This window comes from Talpa occidentalis, unplaced genomic scaffold (assembly GCF_014898055.3).
Source record: "Talpa occidentalis isolate TD23 unplaced genomic scaffold, MPIMG_talOcc4v2.1 talOcc4.11, whole genome shotgun sequence".
Classification (NCBI taxonomy): Eukaryota; Metazoa; Chordata; class Mammalia; order Eulipotyphla; family Talpidae; genus Talpa; species Talpa occidentalis.
Window position 1 is genome coordinate 100,825,495 of NW_023601104.1, and position 20,498 is coordinate 100,845,992.

General features: G+C 65.7%; 3 protein-coding genes across 8 annotated transcripts in view; 2 read left to right on the forward strand and 1 right to left on the reverse strand.

The window, feature by feature from the left end:
• TECPR2 (tectonin beta-propeller repeat containing 2) overlaps nucleotides 1-17,734 on the forward strand; it is a 49,248-nt gene extending 31,514 nt beyond the window's left edge. For 5 of the 6 annotated variants that reach the window (XM_037504043.2, XM_037504047.2, XM_037504044.2 and 2 more), the window contains exons 14-21: nucleotides 606-846; nucleotides 1,361-1,450; nucleotides 2,573-2,806; nucleotides 8,684-8,832; nucleotides 14,301-14,442; nucleotides 14,591-14,740; nucleotides 14,979-15,243; nucleotides 15,853-17,734. In XM_037504043.2, the coding sequence (XP_037359940.1) occupies nucleotides 606-846; nucleotides 1,361-1,450; nucleotides 2,573-2,806; nucleotides 8,684-8,832; nucleotides 14,301-14,442; nucleotides 14,591-14,740; nucleotides 14,979-15,130 (1,158 nt within the window). In that variant the 3' untranslated portion in view covers nucleotides 15,131-15,243; nucleotides 15,853-17,734. The other variant, XM_037504048.2, reaches the window with a different exon arrangement.
• On the forward strand, nucleotides 4,452-8,467 carry LOC129145398 (uncharacterized). The gene is made up of 2 exons (XM_054692820.1): nucleotides 4,452-6,620; nucleotides 6,833-8,467. The coding sequence occupies exon 1, from the start codon at nucleotides 4,901-4,903 to the stop codon at nucleotides 5,879-5,881; it is 981 nt and encodes a 326-aa protein (XP_054548795.1). The 5' UTR covers nucleotides 4,452-4,900; the 3' UTR covers nucleotides 5,882-6,620; nucleotides 6,833-8,467.
• Nucleotides 17,735-19,314: 1,580 nt separating the features above from the next.
• Nucleotides 19,315-20,246, reverse strand: ANKRD9 (ankyrin repeat domain 9). Its single transcript, XM_037502020.1, has one exon. It carries the CDS (start codon nucleotides 20,241-20,243, stop codon nucleotides 19,317-19,319), a length of 927 nt encoding a protein of 308 aa, XP_037357917.1. The 5' UTR covers nucleotides 20,244-20,246; the 3' UTR covers nucleotides 19,315-19,316.
• Between the last annotated feature and the right edge of the window lie 252 nt (nucleotides 20,247-20,498).

Consider the following 20,498-nt stretch of genomic DNA (forward strand, 5'->3'; position numbering starts at 1 on the left):
TACTCGGAACCCTGTCTTTAGGGAAGTGTGGCTCGACGGCGTGGTCTTTCAGGAATTTGGAAGGAGAGCCCTCTAATGCTGAGCCTGGCTTCGTCACCCAGGAGCCAGCCGTGTGTCTGGCTGGAGACTCTTCTTTCTTTTAAAATTTGTGTCCTGTTTGTCTGCAAAGCTTGGTGCTGGACTGGGTCTGTCACGGACTTCCCGTGTGGAACCCCCCACCTCTGGGTGAGGTGAGGGCTGTGCATGCCCCTAGAGGGGCAGAGGGCCCTGAGCCCCTTCCTTTCTGTGTGTCCTTGTTTACAGTAAGTCAAGTCCTCTGTGGCAGGTGACTTCACGTTCACTCAGCTCTGGGGGTGTGACCTGGGGGGTCAGGCGTTGTGTTCTCTGTAGTCGAGCCCAGCAGGGCAGAGGCCTGCGCAGCCCAACTGTGAGAGCTTTATAGCTGTTGGCTGCCTGAGAAGAGAGAGGTTGTCCCAGCCAGAGGTTCCCAGCGAATGTGTCTGTCGGGAAAGCCACATTGGAGCCGGGTGGCATGGCAGCCCCTTGCCTGGCAGGCAGTGGGCAGGCAGGTGGCTGCACTGAGAACAGGGTGTCTGCCCCTCCAGGTGAGCATCACAGACTACGTGGTGTTTGACCAGGGCAGCCTCTTCCAGACCATAATCCACGCCACACACTCGGTGGCCACAGCTGCCCAAGTGCCCGTGGAGAAGGTGGCGGACAAGCTGCGCCTGGCCTTTTGGTCTCAGCAGCTCCAGTGCCAGCCGAGCCTTCTGGCCGTGAACCACAGCGGCGTCTGGATCTCCTCGGGCAAGAATGAATTCCACGTCGCGAAAGGAAGCCTCCTCGGTGGGTGAATTGCCTTCCTCTTCACGTTGGCCTTCCCGGCAGCCTCGCCTAAAGCCAGCCTTTAAGGAAAGCCTGGGGCTGCCCTGAGCAGGAGACTCGGTACTGGGCGGGCACCCCTTCTCCAGCCTGTCGCTCAGGACCTGCGCCCGGGCTGGATGGTGCGACTCTCCCAGGACCCGGCACGAAGAGCAAGCGAGGACCAAACACGAGGGCAGGCACAGTGCGGTCATGTGGGTGGCCCGGGCCTGAAGAGCCTCGCCGGGGAGCAGTCCTGAAGCCCCGTGGGCAGGGCGGGCCCAGCAGATCCCCGGCCTCGTGCCTTTGCTCCCTTTGGACTGGGGGAGCCCCACCAAAACCGGGGCTCTGCTCGCTGGTGGTAGGAGGAAGCCGGGGCTGGCTGGGACCTAACCTGAGGACCGTCTGGCTGTGGGAGGTGCCAAAGTCCATCTTGTGCAGACTCAAGCTCTGAAGTGGGGGCTTTTCTTCAGCACCCTCTTTCCATCCCCCTTTGCAGGCACCTACTGGAATAATGTGGTTCCCCGCGGGACGGCTTCTGCGACAAAGTGGGCCTTTGTGCTGGCTTCCGCTGCCCCCACGAAGGAAGGTTGGTCAGGGAGGCTAGGGCGAGGGCTGGCAGGTGGAGAGCTGGTCTGTGGTCTCCTGTGGCCGGGGAGGGGGAGCGCTTGTGGACCTGGGGGGCGCTGGGCTGACACAGCGGGCAGCCCTTGGAGGCAGAGCCAGGGGTCCCGAAGCTGGATGAGCTGACCACAAGTGCCTCCTGGGGAAGCCGAGCGAGTCGAGCACCGAGCAGTTTCTGAGCGAGGGGGTGTTCAGTATGGGCCCTGGTCTGTGGCCAGTGGCCACCAGGCCACTCTGGGCACCTTCCCGTTACCCTGTGGGTTCCTCTGTCCTCCTGTAGCCTCTTTCTGCCTGGCTGATAGCCTCTGGCCAGCCTAAGCCCCATGCGTGCCCCTGGTAGGGCAGATCTGGGAGCCGGGGGGTCGCCAGCTGCCCAGTGAGCTGGGAGACCGAGCAGTTAGGTGGCCCAGGGACGTGGCCAAAGCTCCTCCCAGGACTGCACTGAGGGGCACATGAGAATGCACTGGAAGCCCGGTCGGGATAGGTGAAGCCCCGAGTAGCAGGGGAGGAGGGTGTGCTCGTGCAGCAGGTGGGAGCCACACCCGTCCCCATCTCCGCTGCGGAGGCCGACCCTGTGGCGTAGGGCAGGTGCGGTGCCGGCCCTGGGTACTGCCAGCCCCTCATGCGCTTCTGCTTTTCCAGGCCCAGATACTTGAGTCCAGACCTATGGCCACCCGTCAGAGAACAGGAAGGTGGTTTTAGCCTCCCTGAGGGTCATTTCCATTTTAGGCTGAAATTTCAACGTCTGGGCTCCTCAGACCATGAGAATGACGGGGCAGGGCTAGAGGTGAGGGTGGGCAGAGGCTTCCACTTCTCCAGCAGCACCCCCAGCCCTGCCACTGGAGGGCACGGCGCACCTGGCACCGGGCTGCTGAGAGCCAGGGACCATGTCCCCACAAATCACTGTCGCCCACACTGTGGCCTGGCCCGCTGCGACACCTCTGCCCTGCTTTTCTCCCATGCCCTTCAGATCGCAGCTCAGGCCCTGCTCCCCGGCTGGTGGAGCGTCTCCCTCTGACTAACCACAGCCCCAGCTCCCGCGCCCAGGCTGCCATGCGCCTCCCGTGACGGACGCCCTTTCCCGCAGGAAGCTCCTTGTGGCTGTGCCAGAGCAGCAAGGACCTGTGCAGCGTCAGCGCGCACGACGCCCAGTCCCGCCCCTCCACTGTGCAGCTGCCGCCCGATGTGGAGATGAAGGCCTACGCCGCCTGCCACGACGCACTCTGGGCCCTGGACAGCCAGGGCCAGGTCTTCATCCGAACGCTGTCCAAGAGCTGCCCCACAGGCATGCACTGGACCCAGCTGGACCTCTCCCAGCTAGGTACGCCGCCTCATGCGCAGGCAAAGCCCCAGCCCTGTGTTGCGTTTGTGTGGGTGCTTAGGTGATGTTTTGGAAGTTGCTGGATGTCAGGGGGTGGTCACAGACCACACGGTAAGGATCTCCCCTCCCCTGCGTGGAGGAAGCTGCCCTGCCAGTCTGTGGAGCCAGGCACAGAGCTCCCACTCTTGGGGCGCCTGCCCCAGGGCCCTGCCCCCGCTGACAGCTTCCCTCGACTCTCCTCCAAGGCCAGAGGGGCAAGTGGGTTGATGTTGTTTATGAATGACCATCTGTATGCTGAGGAATATGCTCGAAGAATGAGCCCACACCATCAGTGTCCTTCCCGCAAATTTCCCATCGCCCGGCCACTTAGATGTGGCTCCTGTGAAGGCCGAGGCTTGTGGGTAGGTGCCCCTGAGGGCCTGTGTGGGCCCGGAGAACACGCCACCGTCCCATGTCCCACCCAGCACACTCATGGTGTGTCTCCCGGCGTGTCCTGGAATTGATTGCACAAGCACTTGATACTTGAGAACATGTGTTTACAAAAAGGGGAGAGGAGAAAGCAGGGTGAGTGGGTGGTCCTCTCCCCCGCCACAGCCCCCCGGCAGCATCTCCAGCAGACAAGGACCCCCCACCCCCACCCCAGAAAGCAGGCCTGGCCTCGAGTCTGCTTGAGCAGGCTGCCACAGCAGCAATCTCAACACACGTGGCTCCACGAGGACACCATGCGGACGTCCGGTGAGGCCCCCCCAGAATAATCCAGCTGAACTAAAGCAGCTGGTTCTTAGCTGAAGAAGCAAGCGCTATCCAAGATCCAGGGTTTTCCACTGTCCTCTCCGTTGCTCATGCTGTGGCCTCCCCCTGGCATCCGTGCCGAGCCCCTCCTGCCTCGAGAGCACCTGCGGCCCCTGGACTGGAGTGACAGGCCAGTTGCGGCCATCTAGAGCGCCTGACGCTGCCCAGAGATCCTGCGGCCTGAGCCCCAGCAGGATGAGTGGAGACACCCCCACGCCCTCCGGAGCTGGAGAGGCAGGCCCTGGTCTTTGTCCTCCCCACCCTGGGCCTGTGAGCTGTGGCAGCCAGGCTCATTGGCACAGTGGGGTCAGAAGCAAATCTGGGCACTGCACCAGCCCTCTAGCCCCTCCGCGGGGCTGCTGCCCTGCCCTGGAAGCCCAGCTCCATGCGCTGGCTCCAGCTCTACTCAGTCTCCACCCTCAGCCCAGGCCTCCCTCCCACCACTGTCCAGTCCTCCTGGTGCTGGCTGGAGACTACAAGGTCACAGGTCTCTGAGCTGCCCCTGTGGGCCTGTGAGGCAGTAGCCACTTTTGTTGGGGGGTGGACTCAGTGATGGGGGGCTGAGTCTCAGGGGGCTTGAGTCCCAGTTTGAGTGGAAGGAGGCAGGAACAGGCTGTCCCAGGTCCAAGAAGTGGCTGGAGCCTCCAGAAGCTCAGCAGGCGGAGGCTGGGCAGAAGGAAGTTCAGGGGGAGCTCGTGGGCAGCAGCTCACTGAGGGTGGGTGCTGGAGCCGGGGAATCAGCCTTCACTGGGCCGCCTGCCTCCAGCCACATCCTGAGCTGGTCACACGCTGGCACCCAGCCCAGCCCACCACGGTGGGTGGGCGCGGGTAGGGCCGAGGTGGGCCAGGCAAGGGCAGGATGGAGCAGCAGCTGCAGTGCTGGCTGTGTGCAGAGCGGGGCCCAGGCGAACTGCTGGGTGAGCCCTGAGCCTCCAGCGTCGCTCATGGGACCGGTGCCCCATCCCGGAGCCAGCACAGGGTCACGACTCTACGAACCACGGCTGTCCTGGGCAGGCGCCACCCTGAGAGCTGAGACGTGGCTGGCAGGGGCTGTGCTGGGAAGCTGGCCCTCAGCATCTGTCCCCCTCTGGCTCTGGTGCTTGTTCCTCTCATGGCTCACTGGCTGGTGCAGAATGACGGCTGGGGGGCGTGTGTGGCTGTGGGCCAGCAGGCCAGTGGGCCTTCCTACCGACTACATGGGTGCAGCGTGAGTGCAGTTTGCGTGCCGCCTGCCCGGAGCCCCGAGAGCGAGGGGTGCGTGCCCACGGCCAGCGGGGCCTGTGCGGCGGGGCCCTGGCACACATGCTGCTGTGCTTCTGGGGCGTGCTGGGACCCTCTGCTCTGGGATTGGCTATGCTGGGTCTCAGCTGTGCAAGGAAGCACTTTCAGGACCGAAACTCTGCCTGTGTGCAAGTTGTCCATAGCACACTCCTCCCTCAGGCGTGCTTTTCATCTGGCTGTGCTCTCCTCCCACTGAGGTCTGCTGGGGAGGGCAGGTTGCTTTTTGGCTGTTCGCAATCCTCAGCCAACCAGTGTGGTCAGGGGTGTCTCACCCACCTGCCTAGCCCGGGCCCTTGGCTCTTAGCATCTGCTTCCCTCCTGCCTTTGCCAGGGCCAGAGCCCCTGCAGCGACCACCTCTTGGTGCCAGGGGTGCACAGCTCAGGAGGTGCACCCTTGCCGTCCGGGGACTCTGTGCTGCCTGGAATCCAGTGTCCGAGGAGGTGCCTGGGCCTCACAGCCTGCCCTGGCCTGGCTCCAGCCACCAGCCCTCCCCAGGCGCCAAGCCTGATCTTCCCGTCTCCAGCTCTTCTTCCTCCAGGCATCAGCTGAGACCATCCTGTCCCCTGACCTTCCTTCGGTCGATGATACGGGTGCTCTGCGCCTGTTCTGGCTCAGGAGATGTTTGCACATGGAGCGTGGGGCGCATCTGCACCAGGGAGCACGTGCTCAGCCACAGCCCACACCAGCGGGAAACTGGGCTGTCAGGCAAGGCTGTTGTCATCGTGGCTCCGTTTATAAGCGGCTCGGGCGTGCGAGTCGATCCTGTAGGTGGCCCGGATGGTGGTTCCCAGAACCGCTGCCATGCGCGTGAAGATGCCGCGCACCCACAAGCCTCCATGGTGGGGCATCTCGGCTCCAGCCCCAGTGCACCGGCCTGCCGGGCTCGGGCGGGAGAGGTCCATTTATCACGGCTGTTCTGGGACACGCTTCTCTCCGTCTGGCCTTTCCCGCCTAAGTGTCCTTGGCCCGAGCACAGACAGCGAGAGCTGTCCCGGTGCTGAGAACGCGCCCGGCCCACGGCGAGGCCGGAAGGCGCTGCCCTGGCCCCACTCTGCAGGACTCCCCGCAGGGTGAGCGAGCGGGAATGCGATTCCTGCCGTAGGTTCTCCCCGAGACACAGCCCCTCCTTCCTGCCCATGCCCATTGCCAACGTGGCGTTTGCGGCTTTGCGACTAAGAGAATTCCTAAATGTCACGCTGCTGACCTGGCTGTAGAGTCTAAGTGCGGAGTTTTGTGGCTTATGATCCCAGCTTGGGGAACAGAATCCACTTCGTTCAGCAGATGCTGGCGAGCCCTGGGGCGCTGGCAGGTGCGGCTCCTCCTGGAGTCTCCTGGCTGCGCGCGGGTGGCGGACACTCGGCCTGAGTGTGTGTGTGAGGGCACAGTAGCACCGTGTTGTGCACAATTTGTGCAGACAAGTTTTAGAAACAGTAAAGCTCCAGATAAGTGCCCTTGTTTTAAAATACATGTTTAAAAAGAAAAGAGAAAACGTCTATTCCGTAGAATAAAGTAATTAAAATTTCTCTTAAAGGGTTGGAAAAGTCAGGGCAGTGCCAGCAGGAGTGTCGCAGCGTCTGCCTGGTCAGGCGGGAGGTGGAGCCCCGGGTGCCAAGGCGGCGGCGTTGCCATGCACCCGCCCGGCCATCTGCTCCCGCAAAGCGCCGTCTGCTGTGCCACTGCTGGACGCATCTACAGAAGTGACAGGCCTCTGGTCCTCGCAGCCCGCCCGCAAGAGCCGAGGTGCGGGCCGGGGTCTGTGTGGCCTCAGGGCTGGGGCAGGAGGGCAGACGTGGCCTTTACTGGCTGAGGATGCAAGGGCTGTGGCCTTGGCCCAAGCAGCATTGCTGCCGCCCAAGGGTGCCTGCCAGCTGCAGCCGGGGGTCGTACAGGCCATGGCCATCTCGGGGGTCTCGTGGAGGCTGTGCCCACGGTTGTTCCCTTTCTCCCCACAGCAGCGACTCGATAGTGTGGGAAAATAACTCAGGAATGGTAAAAAGAAAAAAAAAACAGTCCAAGAAAACTGGCAGCAGGAGACTGGGCCTGGGGCATCTGTTGGCCTGTCCACCAGCCCACGGGAGCGGCGCCGTGTCTGCCTCCAGTCCTGCCCCAGGGCCTCTTGCCCCTGGCGGTCCTGGGGACCCGCTGTCACCCTGTGCTCGCCGCCGCTCGCCTCGGTCCCGCCGGGGCAGGGTGATGGCGTCAACATTGATTCATGTCCAATTCGCATTTGTTTCTCAGCTGTTCCCGGAATTTACACTGTAAGTACTTTGTTCTGGTTGGTACAAAGTGCTGACCGTGCAAAGTTGGCGCGCACGGGCATCTGACTCCCTGGTGAGACATCCCGGGGCGGCCAGGAGAGGACAGTAGAGGGGCCTCCTGGGGAGGGTCGTCTTTGGGAGTAGCTCTGTGTTGGCGTCGAGGTGGTGGAAACCCGACCTGGTCCCTGCGCGGCCTCACAGCCGGCCACCTGCCCTCCCGAGCGCGCCAGCGGATGGGGACTGGCGAGAGCCGCCCACCAGCCCATGTGGCCACCCCAGCTATTCGTCCTCTGCTTCAAAGTCCACGTCGCCCTCAAATTGGAAACACTGCTAAGAAAATGAAGAGGCTGCAGGCCAGGGGGCAGCATGCAGCGGCATGGCCAGTGCTAGCCAGTGTCCAGACCCCCAAGACCCTCGACGCAGCTTCCCCGTGGGGCGCTGGCCCTGGCAGCCAGCACTAGGAAGGCACACGGCGCCCAAGCACAGGTGGCAGGTGTGGTAGCATGGCCAAGACAAGCTCCGGCCTCCAGCTGGCCGCATACGAGCTCGAAAGGGTGCCGGGCCGCGGCAGCTGCTGATGACATGGATGTGGTCGAGCGGGCAAACCAGCAGTTTCCTTAAAAAGCAAACCTCTGCCCTCTGGCCCAGCAGCTCATGCCTCGGTGCCTCCTGTGAGAACATGGTCTCTGTGAGATTAGCGGCAGCAGCTCACGCCCCCACCTGCAGGGACCGGACAGGCTGCCCGGCCCGCGATGGGTGAGGTGGCCGGGAGGGCAGTGCCAGGCCCTCCCGGGCTGGGGGCAGGATGGGCAGTGTGGGCAGTCGCTGGCACCTGGCTGTGCGGGGGTGTGTGTCAGGACTGACGGGCTGAAGACCTGAGTCCTGAAGTCATGGGGTGTGGAGTCCTGGGGGTCAGAGGGAGCTGCAGAGCTGGGTCCCCCTGGACCACCCTCTGCCTCTGGCCTTGCCATCCGGCCATGGGGTCCTGGGAAAATGTCTTCATGGCCAGTTCCCCGGGGCCTTGTGCTGAACGGACGTCTGTGTCGTGAGGCTGGAGAGATGGGCCTGGATCCCGCCCGGCGGTGCCTGCTGGCCGCCGCGCTCCCACCAGCCCGGGTGCTGCCAAGTGTTTTCTCCGTGAAGACTGTTGTTCCCCTGCTTACAATCAGCTTTCCTGACAAGAAGTATTGAAAGACACGGCTCCGGGGAGCGGTACCTCACTGTGACTCTAAAGTCAGGCCAGTTTCCTGCAAGATGAGCTTCCGCCCCCGAACGCAGCGTCTGCTGGCGGCCGGCACCCGTGTCAGGAGGCAGGGGCCCTGCACTGGCGGCACCCCGGCTGCCTCTCCCTGCCCGAGAAGGCCCGCAGGGGCCGGGGGGACTGGCAGCCGCGGCCCTGGGAATGGCCGTGCTCGTCTCCTCAGCAGCAGGTCCATCTGCGGGCGCGGCTCGTCCGTTATTTGAAGCTAAAGTCAGAGCTCCCGGGCTGCAGGGAGCTCAGCCCTGCCGCAGGGGTGACCGTGGCCTGCTCCCCTTTGTCTGCAGGAGCCGTGACGCTGACCAGCTTGGCGTGTGGACACCAGCACGTCTGGGCCTGCGATTCTCGGGGTGGCGTCTACTTCCGCGTCGGGACACAGCCTCTGAACCCCAGTCTGATGCTTCCAGCCTGGATCGCGATCGAGCCGCCCGCCCAGGTCAGCAGACTTGCTCCTCAGTGAGGCCGGCCGCCAGGGTGCTCTTGTTGGGGGGGGGCCAAGCTGGCTGGTGGCGGCCTCCTTCTCATGGGGCGGCCGTGTCCGCGCCAGGCTGCCCCAGGCCCACAGCTCATCCGGCTGTATAGCTGTGGGGCCTGGCGGTGCTGGCAGCACCACAGACTTAACGGTCCCGCCCGCAGAGCGCTTGAGTGCCTGTCTTTCCCAGAGCAGCCCCGCAGCAGGCACATGTCTGGCTCCAGGGCATTATTAGTTGCCCTTACAGATACCAGGCTGGTGGCTGTGCTCAGTGTGTTTCCGTTGAAACTGGTGATCAGGGGACTGCGGTTGAAGGAGAGCTGTTTGCTCCACTCCCCTAGTCCCCAAGGCCCTGTATAGGCCAGGCAAGGGCGGCCCTGAGCAGACGGCTCCGCAGGCACAGGCGGGCATCAGGGCTGGGGCAGGGCCAGTGTCCGCGAGCGCTTTCCTTTCCGCGCGTGAGCCCTCGGACGGGTGGGGTGCAGGCCAGTCGCGAGGACCCAGTCCCGCCTGTGGGACATGGCCTGTGCCGTGAGCCCCTATACCTGAGCCAGGAGTCGGGGCCTCCTTCCCGGGTTCCGGGGTGAGTGTTGGTCGGGCCCGCTGGCACCTCGTGAGCTGGCTGGGCTTTTGGTGTCGTGTGGGGACCCCGCCCGCACCGGTCAGAGCCCACTCCTGTGTCCTCGCTGTGGCTGTTGCAGCTTCATCTCTTGTGTTTCGGTGTTTGGTTCATTTTCTTTTTTTAAAGATTTATTTATGCAGTCAAGAGCTGGGGTGCAGGCCAGAGGTGTGGGGGGGGGGGTGAGAGGATTCACCAGAGACAGAGTGGGGAGCAGAACAGGCAGACTGACTGAAACCCACTGCTGAGGGGAGCAGCGGGGAGACAGGAGAGGTCTGCTGCGCCCTGTGGGTTGTTCCCTGGTCAGGGATCGAACTCGTGCTGCAGAGGCTGTGGGTAGCTTCCTAGTGCTGTGCTTAACTAACCCCTTGCGCCACCAGGGAGGCCCTATTTGGTTCATTTTTGATGGCGTGAGGCAGGTGCCCAAACCTGCCTGACGTGTGGACGTCCAGTCACACAGAACCCTTAAAAACAACTATTCGTTTCCCAGTAACTGCCTGGACAACCTTGTCAGAATCATTTGATCCTAAATGTGAGGCTTTACTACTCTTTGCTTTTATTCCAGTGACCCCTCCACCAGCCCCCACCCAGTGAGGGGCCCCAGACAGATGGGCTGCGTCTTTGAGCAGCAGGGGCTGGCACCGTCCCTGGCATGTTATGGGCACCGCCTGGCCGGCCGCAGCGCAAGCACAGCGGGCCTGGCCCTCGCGGTCTCCTCTGGCGCTCGGTGACGGCACCAAGAGCACTGAATGCGCAGCAGAATCTCACAGAATTAGCAGCAGCGTCGCTAGTCCTGCTTCTCGTCTCTTCTCTGGTGAAACCTCCCTCCTGTGTGGTTCTGGGGTGAAGTTTCAACCAAGTATTCAAAACAAATGACTCAGTTTTCAGACTTGCTAACGTTTGGAGGGATCTAGAGAAAATATTTATAGTTGTGTTTAGTGTCTTCTTGAGCTTGCTGCTTCAGACAGAGACGTTTCTGTCCCTTTAGTGGTGGCTCTAAAGCAAGTTGGCGGTGCTGCCGCCTGAGTAGGAGAAAGGACTCACCCAGGGAGGCGCCCCTGTTCTTCCAGGTGGGCCTGGTCTTTGCCCCGGCACCCTCATCCCAGCCCATGCCACCTGGGCCCTCCAGGGCAGGGCCCTGGGCTGAGCCTGGGAAAGGGACACCTGGACCCCCACTGACGCGGCAGGCGGGTGGCCAAGCTGGCATCTTTTTTTTTTTTTCAAAGATTTATTTATTTATACAAGAGCTGGGGTACAGGCCAGAGACGCAGGGGGTGAGAGGACTCACCAGAGACAGAGTGGGGAACAGAACAGGCAGACTGACTGAAACACACTGCTGAGGGGAGCAGCGGGGAGACAGGAGAGGTCTGCTGTGCCCTGTGGGTAGCTCCCTGACCTGCTGGGGATCGAACTCATGCTGCAGAGGCTGTGGATTGCCTCATAGTGCGGTGCTTAACCCCTTGTGCCACCAGGGAGGCCCCAGCCAGACATTTTTTTTTTAGAGGCATGTTTTATTTATTTATTTGTTTGTTTGTTTGTCTTGTTTATACAAGCACTGGGTACAGTCAGAAGCGCGGGAGGGTGAGAGAATTCACCAGAGCCAGAGCGGGGAGCAGAGCAGGCAGAAGGACCGAAGGACACTGCTGAGGGGAGCAGCGGGCGGCAGGAGCGGTCTGCGCGCCATGGGGGACCCTCCTCCGGTGGCCGGGGAGCGGCCGGGGATCGAACCGGCGCCGCAGAGGCCACGGGCGGTTTCGCAACCCAGCGCTCAACCGCTGCGCCACCGGGGAGGCCCCCCAGCCAGACATCTTAAAGATGAGTTTAAATCCAGCTGCTTTGGCTATAAATTTGACAGCAAAAAATGAAGGAAACCTCTAGAGAGGCCCTCAAGCGTGGAAGGGCTGTGCTGAGTGCCCTGCATGAGGAGGAGCCCCTCACGGCGGGGACGGGCCAGCGCCCAATGTCCGCCTCACCCACCCCGGTGGCACCCCCAAGCGGGCCTCGCTCTCACACCAGGGGACAGAGTCGGAGGAGGGGGCACCCGCGCCCCACAGCCGCGCGCACAGCCCAGCGCCTGCCCCCAGAGCTCCGAGCGCTGACACTGCGTATTCCTGCCTGAGATAAAATGCGGGACGTGGGATGATTAATCCGGGCCTCCGTGGCTGCGTTTGGGACACTCCGGTGAATGCCTGTGTCCTGATGGACGGCGCTGCGTGCGCGGCCAGTCAGCCTTGCCCGGAGGAGGGCTGTTCTCAGCGCCGCGGGGCAGAGCTTCCGGGAGCCCTGAACCTTGGAGCGGAGGCGCTGACGGCTGCTGCTCCTCAGGCCGCCTTCCCAGGCATCTGCTGGAATCGATGCCGCCGACCGACCGTGGTGTCATCACACACATCAGTTTGGGAAGGACTTTTTTGTGTTTCTTCTTCAAACACGGCTGCTGCCTGCGCCCGCAGCGTCGGGCACCACACTGGGACCGGGGGCGGGTCACCGCAGTGCCACTGTGTCACCACCCACCCCTCGCCCAGCCCACAGGCCCTGCCAGTGCGCGGCCCCTTGCCCCGTCCTCCCGGCTCCCCCTCCCCACCCAGCCCTGGGGGGGCGCGACCTCGGCTTGGTTTCCCTTCCTCTGTCCCCTCGTGCCCATGCGCTGCGCGTGCCTGAGCCCGCCCGCCCGCCTGCCCCCGGTCACAAGGGGCCGATTTCCTCCTTGTGCATGGCTGAGTGGTGCCCGCTGTGTACAGGCCTGCAGCGCGTCCCCCCTCCGGGGCAGGCCCTCCTCCCAGGCCGGGCGCACCCCTGGTTGGAAACGTCAGCTGTGGTCTGTTTGTGAGCCCGACTGCATCGTGGGCTTCTGTGCACCCGTTCGTGGGGGTGAGCGTTTCCCGTGTGCTGGTGGCCCTTCCGGGTGTTTTCTCAGAAATACCTTTTTTTTTTAAGATGTATGTATTTAGGCATACAAGAGCTGGGGTACAGGCCAGAGGTATGGAGGACTCATGAGAGACAATCTGGGAAGCAGAGCAGGTGGATCCACTGAGATCCACTGCCGAGGGGAGCAGCGGGGAGACAGGAGGGGTCCGCTGCACCCTGTGGGTAGCTCCCTGGCCGGGTGGAAGTGGTGATAATTTGATAGCGTTGAGACTTAACCCCTGCGCCATCAGGGAGGCCCCCGCCTTGTTCCTTTTTTTTGCTTTTTGTGTTTCCACATGAGCCCGTGGCCAGGCACACCCCACTGGGGGGTTAGTTTGTGCACCAGGAGGTGCTGGGGACCCTGGGGATGCCCAGCTATCTGAAGACCCCAACCCCGTGTCTGTTTAAATGGGGCTCGAGAGCCTCCCTCAGCCACTGCAGCCTGAGTCCGACCCCTGGCCAGACCTCTCCTGTCTCCCCATTGCTCCCCACTATCTCTGGTGAATCTGCTCACCCCACATCTCTGGTCTGCACCATAGTTATTGTATGCATAAATAAATCTTTAAAAAATAAATGGGGGGCCTCCCTGGTGGCACAAGGGGTTAACCACTGCACTATGAAGCAATCCACAGCCTCTGCAGCACGAGTTCCATCCCCAGCCAGGGAGCAACCCACATGGCGCAGCAGACCTCTCCTGGCTCCCCGCTGCTCCCCTCAGCAGTGTGTTTCAGTCAGTCTGCCTGTTCTGCTCCCCGCTCTGTCTCTGGTGAATCCTCTCACCCCGCACCTCTGGCCTGCACCCCAGCTCTTGTGTGCATAAATAAATCTTTAGAAAAAGAATGGGGCTCAGGGGCCTCCCCGGTGGTGCAGTGGTTGAGCACTGGGTTGCGAAGCTGCCCGAAGCCTCTGCAGCGCCGGTTCGATCCCCGGCTGCTCCCCGGCCACCGGAGGAGGGTCCCACATGGCGCGCAGACCTCTCCTGCCGCCCGCTGCTCCCCTCAGCAGTGTCCTTCGGTCCTTCTGCCTGCTCTGCTCCCCGCTCTGGCTCTATTGGGTTCTCTCACCCTCCTGTGCTTCTGACTGTACCCAGTGCTTGTATAAATAAATAAATAAGTAAATCTTTAAAAAAAAAAAAAGGAATGGGGCTCGAGAGGCCTGGGCTTCTGGTGCAGAGAAGGCAGCCCCTCCCCCACCCCCCAACCTTTACAGCAGCTGCCCAAGCAGAGGCCTGAGAGGATGTGCTTGGCCTCAGCTGCCTCAGCAATGGCAGGAGACACGCACTTTTCAAAAACAAACAGCAAACAAAAGAGCGAATCCAAAGGTGACAGCTCGGGCAGCATGGGCCCTGCTGGGTGGCGTGTCGCGGGACCCACCCAGTGCCCCCGCCCATGCCCCCGCCGCCTTGCATCGCAGATGCTGTTGTGTGTGGACCCTCCGCTCGCCGGTGCCGGCTCCTGCAGCAGGAGCGTCTTTACCGAGGCGCAGGAACGCCGCAGCCCGGCGTGTTCGCGGCCGTGCCCCGGAGGGAAGGGACTGGTCGGCTGCTCTGCGCCTGGGCAGCTCGGAGTGGGGTCTGGAGGCAGGCGGGTGGAATGGGGCGCGCAGGCCTGCAGGTGCGTTTCAGTGGGCCGCGTGGCCCGGCCGTGCGCGCACACAGCGCCGCCCAGCACAGCAGCCCCCCCAGCGCAGCACCCGCGTCGATTCCTGCTCCCCACTCTCACCCGGCGAGCCCCCGGTGCCCGCGGTCAGCGACGGCCGTGGCCCGGTGAGTGCTGGAGGACATCCGCTTGGCTCAGCCTGGCACACGGGGCCGTCTGCCCGTGTCTCTGAGGCTAAGGGGCCGAGCTCCGAGGGCGGGCCTGGTCCCCCCTGTACCCCTGTGCTCCAGACCCGCCCTTTTTCTCCCCAGCCTGCCGGGGCCACCTTGGTCAGCGTCCATTCCAGCCCCAACGACCAGATGCTGTGGGCGCTGGACAGCAGGTGGGGCGTGCACGTGCGCACAGGGGTCACAGAGGAGATGCCCGTGGGCACCGCCTGGGAGCACGTGCCAGGTAGGCTGCGCGCGGCACTGGGCCCTGCGAGGGTGTGTGCCATCGCGCACCAGTGTCCCGGAGGCCCTGCCTGTGTCCCTGCCCCTGCGCCAGCCCCCACCCCAGGGACGCCCCCATGGTGTCTGAGACCACACCCGCCTGCCCGCAGGGCTGCAGGCCTGCCAGCTGGCGCTGAGCTCCAGGACCGTGTGGGCCCGCTGCCCCAATGGCGACCTCGCCCGCCGCTATGGCGTCACCGACAGGAACCCCGCCGGGGACTACTGGAAGAAGGTCCCGGGGAGCGTGACGTGTTTCACAGGCAGGTCCAGGCCCGGGCGGGCGTGCCGGATGGGGGGCCCTGGGCAGCCCGGGTCTCCTCGCCTGAGGGGAAGGGCTTTGCCGGTGCCCGGGGCGGAGAGCATGCTAGGACGCCCGCCTTGTGCTGGGGCAGCGTGGGAGGGGGTGTCTGGGCCTCTGGACATGGCCTGGGCTCTGGCTCCTCCTGTGCCTGCTCCCCCAAGGGCGCCTAACGAGCGTGGCTGGCTCTTGCCCTGCAGTGACCGCGGCAGATGAGCTGTGGGCCGTGGGCCCCCCCGGCTACCTCCTCCAGCGGCTGACGAGGACCTACGGCCACTCGCGCCGCGCCCCCAGCGACCACGCCGCCCCCCCGCCCCCCGAGCAGCTGGAGGACGAGTGGGAGGTCATCTGACTGGGAAGGCGGGGCCGAGACGGGCGTGGTGGACACGGGGCTCCGAGCGCTCCTGCTGGACACGCTTCGCCAGCTCCGGGCCAGACACGCCGATGAGCTGGGAGCCCCATGAGGTTCGTCACCTCAGCGTCTGCCTCCCTTGGCCCCTGCAGCCGTGACCGGGGCATGCGGCCGTGGCAGCGGCGCTCCCCACTCCCCAGGCGTCCCGCTGCATGCGTGGCCGTCGCCGTGCGGCCCTGCCCGCTGCAGATCACACCGGGCCTCCCTCGGCGGCGAGCCAGAACCCGGCCAGCCAGAGCCCGAGGCCAGTGTCCAGCCCCGACGTGCCCTGTGGGGGCTGCTCTGTCACAGGCCCCACGCCCCCTCTCTGAGATGCAGGTTCCAGCACATTCCATGCTCAGCTTTCCCCGGGAGCCCCAGGCGTGCCCGAGAAGCGCGGGGCTGGGTTGGGGTGTGCAGGGCGGAGGCGGACAGGGCACTGTCCCGCACACCTCCCCGCCCGCCCCTGGAGACACGCAGCCAAAGGGAAGGCCGGGGGCAGCTGGAATGTGGCCAAGCAGACGTGCGTCCTGCCGGCAGGCCCAGGGCTGGGGCAGTCGGCCGCGCTAGCACACGGAGACGTGTCCGAGGGCTGTGTCCTGCCACTGGTGGCCATGGTCAAATCCAGAAGCATCGTCCAGGACGAATCTACTAACGATTGCCTTTTGTTTGTTGTGTTACAGACCTGCATACGATACCTCATTTGAAATCAAATCTCGCGAATTTAGAAAAGTATTTTCTGAAACCAGCGGAAGGCCTTTCTTCCTTCCCGTGGTTTCTCCTGAGCCTCTCCTGTCCTTGGCTCCAGCTTCAGAGAGAGTGGCTGCCCCCCGTGTCCTCACGGTGGCAGGACTGGCTCCCACAGACAGCTCGGCACCAGCAGCGGGTGTTTGGCACCAAGGCCAGACTGGAGCCTCCTGTGGCCGGGCCTGGGCTCCCTGGCGTCCGAGCTGCTGGCCTGGCAGCCGGCCCCGCCCTTCCAGAGGCAGCTCCAAGGCAGGCGCCTGCCTGCTGCCACCTTAGCCCAAGTTGGCCCAGGGCCCAGTTCTCCTGTGCAGTGTCCAGGAGCCCCCGGACCACACGTGAGGAGTGTCCTCTGATGGGCCCCGCTGGCCATGAAGGCGGAGGCCCTCCAGGTCTAAATGAGGGCGAGCCGCTGGCGCCCAGCTCTCTCCTCACACTCCGACGGGAGCCCTCGCCCCAAGTGTGTCCTCCCTCCAAGTGCGTCGCAGGCAGCGGCCCCCAGGCGGGGCTTGGCTCACTTTCCTCCGGCTTCAGTTTTCAGTTGTGCTTTCAGCCAGGGCGTCGACTTTCCCCGCCTGTCTGGCATCGGCGCTGAGGGTCCCTGGTGGGCACTAGGGCGGGCGATTGCCAGCCCAGCCGTGGCCAGGAGAGGGCGGACAGTCGCAGTTTCCTGGCCCAGTCTGTGTGGGGGCGGTTTCCGGCTAGCTGTTCTGGGCATGGTGGCTCCCGAGCGCCCCTGGGTGGGCCACTCCTCACGCAGGCCCAGCTGCCGGCCCCGCACCAGGGCTCAGGACCCGCCTCACCCAGGCCTGGCCGCTGGCCCGTTGCAGAAACTCAGGACCCGGCATCTGTCTGCTCAGAAACCAAACCCGACTGGCAGAGACAGCCGGGGGAGCCAGCCGACGGGACGAGGCCCAGCGACGGCGTGAGGAACACCAGCACCAGCCACGCCGAGGCGGGGTGGCCACGCCTGGTGGCCGTAAAAGCCTTGTGCGCGGGTGCGGCCTCTCAAGTTGTCAGAACCCCCAACCCCTGCCGCGTGTGTGCAGGGGCGGGGAGAGCGTCACCAGGTTTCCCGCACTCCAGGGCCCATGCGAGCCCCTTGCCCACTGGCCCCGGCCGCCGCTGCCACAGCCCGCGGGGCTCAGCTCGCCTGCCTGTGCAGGCTGCACCCGAGGGCCGGGCTCCCGGAGCTCCAGGCCCGAGTCCCCAGGGGAGACCTGCAGATGCACCGTGAGGCGGGGGGCGCCCTGTAGTTGTGTGGGCGAGGTGGGTGCTGGCCCGCCTTCCGGAGAGGCGGGAGCGCTCGCCTGGGAAGTGAAGGGAAAAGCCACGGAGCAAGAGAAGTTTGATTTCTTCAGCGGGATGCATCACGGGGAGAGACAGGCCACATGCGGATGGAGGCCAGAGGGCACCGCAATGTCCCCGCAGGCCCAGGGGCAAGTCGGTCCCCAAGGCACGGCCCTTCTCGCCTTGGAGCCCAGCCTCCGCCTCTGCAGCGTCCAGAACAGCTGTGAGCGGGACCACAGACGGCCTGTGGCGAGGGCCCTTCCCTGGGCAGCTCGAGGCCGTGGGCGCGGGGGCCCCAGTGCGGGGCAGAGGAGACACGGTCACGGCCAGAATGGCCCCCAGGGCAAGTGCGCTCTGTGTCCTGACCTGTAAGCCATGTTCAATGTATAATTTATTCCAAAAATAAATAAAATTCACATTTGAAAAACAGTCCCGACAGTAACCGCGTGGCCACCACCAAGCGATGTCACCAGAGAACGCCAGGGCGTCCTCACGGCTCCCGCGCCCAAGCTGTGCCGTCCGGGGAAGCACCGCGCCTGGGAGTCGAGACCCGCGCCTCGGGCCTGGTGAGCCCAACCACGGGGCCGCAGCCGCCTCCGCGCCTGGCCCGGCCTGGCGGGCAGGGGGACGTCCCCGGGGCCTGCCCTTGTGCCTCACAGGAGCGTGCGTCCGCCCACCAGCAGATTCTTTAAAGTGGGCTCTGGCTCGGCCCCTGGCCAGGCCACGGCTGCACCCCACGCACACTCATCCCGTCCGCCCCCACGGGTCTCGGCGATGCCTCATTTCAGCTTCCCTCACCGCCCTTCCCCAATCCCGGAAGCATCCTGCTCTTAACAGGACTTGGGGCACTTAAGGAAGTGGGGGGCAGGCGGGGTCGTCAGCACAGGAGGCGAGGCCCAGGGAGGGGACGGCCACCCTCCTCCTGCTCCTAACTGCGTGGGTGGACAGCACGGTGCCTTGGGGCAGGGACCAGCCTTCACCACCCTAAGGGTCCTGGGGTGCCAGTACCGGCGGTGGCCAGGTTTCCTTGGTAACTGGTGACATGAAAAAGCCACACGTCACCCAGAGAAAAGCGGGTCTTGCTCCAGGCAGAGGCTTCGGGGCCCTGGGACAGCCAGGAGCTGAGTGGGCTGCCTGCTGGGGACACCCGAGCTGGGCCTGGCTGGCTCACGGCTCCCTCGTGTCCCCTGCCTTCCCTGGAGGGCCCAGGGGACCTGATAGGCCGGTGCCGGGCTCCTCCCCGCCAGCAGCTGCCCCCAGATAGCCTGGGAGCTCCCCTTATCAGCCCGCACCACTGCCCCAGGTCCCTGCTCGCACCGCGGCCTGAGGGGCCGGGCCGGCATCCCCCGTGGGTGCGGACCCTGGGCTGGCCATGGCCACCCGAGCCTCACCCTCACCCCACGGCCATGGGAGGACAGGCCAAGGCACTGCCCCCCCCTCCCCAGGCCAGGCAGGGTTCAGAGACGGCGCAGGCTCCTCGCAAGTAGGTGGGCACACTGCACCCAGGCCAGGCGCTGCCAGCCAGGGCCCCCAGGCCAGACCCTCCTGCTGCCCGGGCCCCAGAGGCAAGGGGCAGGGTGGGCAGCAGGCAGTCCCGGGCAGACTGGTCACTCTTTGCTGAGCAAACCCTCAGCTCTGCCGGAGGCGGCACCCCAGCCCCGCGCCAGGGGTTGGGTCTCCGGGTCCTGTAGGGCTCCTTCCTCTCCCCGCCTGCTCCCCCGTCCCAAGGCGCCTCCGGGACAGACCCGGCTTTCCAGGCAGGGTCCCCGTGTGCAGGGCCCCCCAGCCGCGGAACCTTCGGCAGAACCGGCTGGGGCAGGGCTTGGCGCACGGTGGACACCAGCGCCCGGGCGCGCAGAGGCCCTCCGCCCCCGCCCGGGGCCCGGGGGCGGGCGGGCCGGGAGGGGGGCGCGGGGCCGGGCCGAGTGGGGCCCGAGGTGGCCGGCGCTGGCGGGGACGCGAGTTTGGAGTGGGGGGCGGGCGCGGCCCGCGGCGGCGGCCGCCCCTCCCGGCCCGGGCCGTTGGCGCGCGCCCCGCGGTCACCCGGCGGCACCAGAAGAGGCGGCGGCGGCCGGCGGCCGCCGCTCCGTGTCGAGTCCGGGGCCGCGCCGGGCTAGCCCTGGCCGGAGAGGTCCAGCGGCTGCAGGAAGGGCGGCAGCGGCAGCTCGTCCAGGGCCTCGGGGAAGCGGCCGGGCGAGATGGCGGTGACCAGCACCTGCATGGCGCGCGCGAAGAGCGAGGGCGGCGCCAGGCCCGCCAGCCAGCGGAACGTGTCCTCGCCCAGCAGCCGCTGCCAGCGCGGCCGGTCGCCCAGCAGCTCGCGGCGGGCCGGGCCGGCGGCGCCCGCGGGCGTGTACAGCGCCAGCAGGTCCAGCAGCAGCAGGCGGCGCCGGCGCGGCTCCCCGGGCGCCCCGGCCGCCCCCGCGTCGCGGCCCAGCTGGCGCAGCAGCAGCTCGAGCGGCGTGAGGCCGCCCGCGTCGCGCAGGCCGGGCGAGGCGCCGTGGCCGAGCAGCAGGAACAGGCACTCGGGCCGCGCCAGCTCGCAGGCCGCGTGCAGCGCCGTGCCGCCGCCCTCCACGCGCGCGCAGCCGCGCCGGTCCAGCAGGCGCGCGCGCTCGTCGGCCGGGAAGTCGCGCAGCGCGCGCAGGATGCGCCGCAGGATGCCCACGCGGTTGTAGCGCACGGCGAGCGCCACGTGCGGCCCCGGCGCGGCGCAGCAGCGGAAGCCGGCGGCGGGCGCGGCCAGCGCGCGGCGCGGGAAGGTGGCCAGCAGGTAGTGCGCGTAGGCGCCGTGGTCGTGCACCAGCGCGTAGAGCAGCGCCTCGGCCGGCGAGTAGGCGGCGGCGCGGCCGCGCTCGTCCCAGTGGAAGGCCTCGCTGGCGCGCATGTCCTCGAGCAGCCACACGGGCAGCCGGTCGCGCACGGCCTGGTAGAAGGCGAAGGACGACTTGCGGCACTGCTTCTGCGCCCGCGCGCGCGCCGCGCCCGCGCCCTCGGGGCCGCCCTCCGCGCCCCCGGGCGGCCGCGCGTCCCAGGGCATGGCGGCGGCCACCTGCGGGCAGAGGGCGCGGTCAGGGTCGGGGCCGCCCGCCGCCCCCAGCCCCCCGCCGGCCACAGCCCGGATCGAGCTGCCCCCGGTCTCCCCTGAAGCGGCCGCTGGAGGCCCGGCCCGGCCCCGCCCGCCCCGAGCGACGCCCACCCTGCAGCCCGGGCCGCGGCCAGAGCTCCTGCTCCCGCCCGCGCCGCCTGCACCCACCCGCGTGGAGAAAGGGCCGGGGCAAGGGTCCCCACCTCG

Excerpts from the sequence above, each read along its gene's own strand:
- ANKRD9 (XM_037502020.1), bottom strand. The coding sequence starts at position 20,243 with ATGCCCTGGGACGCGCGGCCGCCCGGGGGCGCGGAGGGCGGCCCCGAG.
- LOC129145398 (XM_054692820.1), top strand. The coding sequence starts at position 4,901 with ATGCTGCTGTGCTTCTGGGGCGTGCTGGGACCCTCTGCTCTGGGATTG.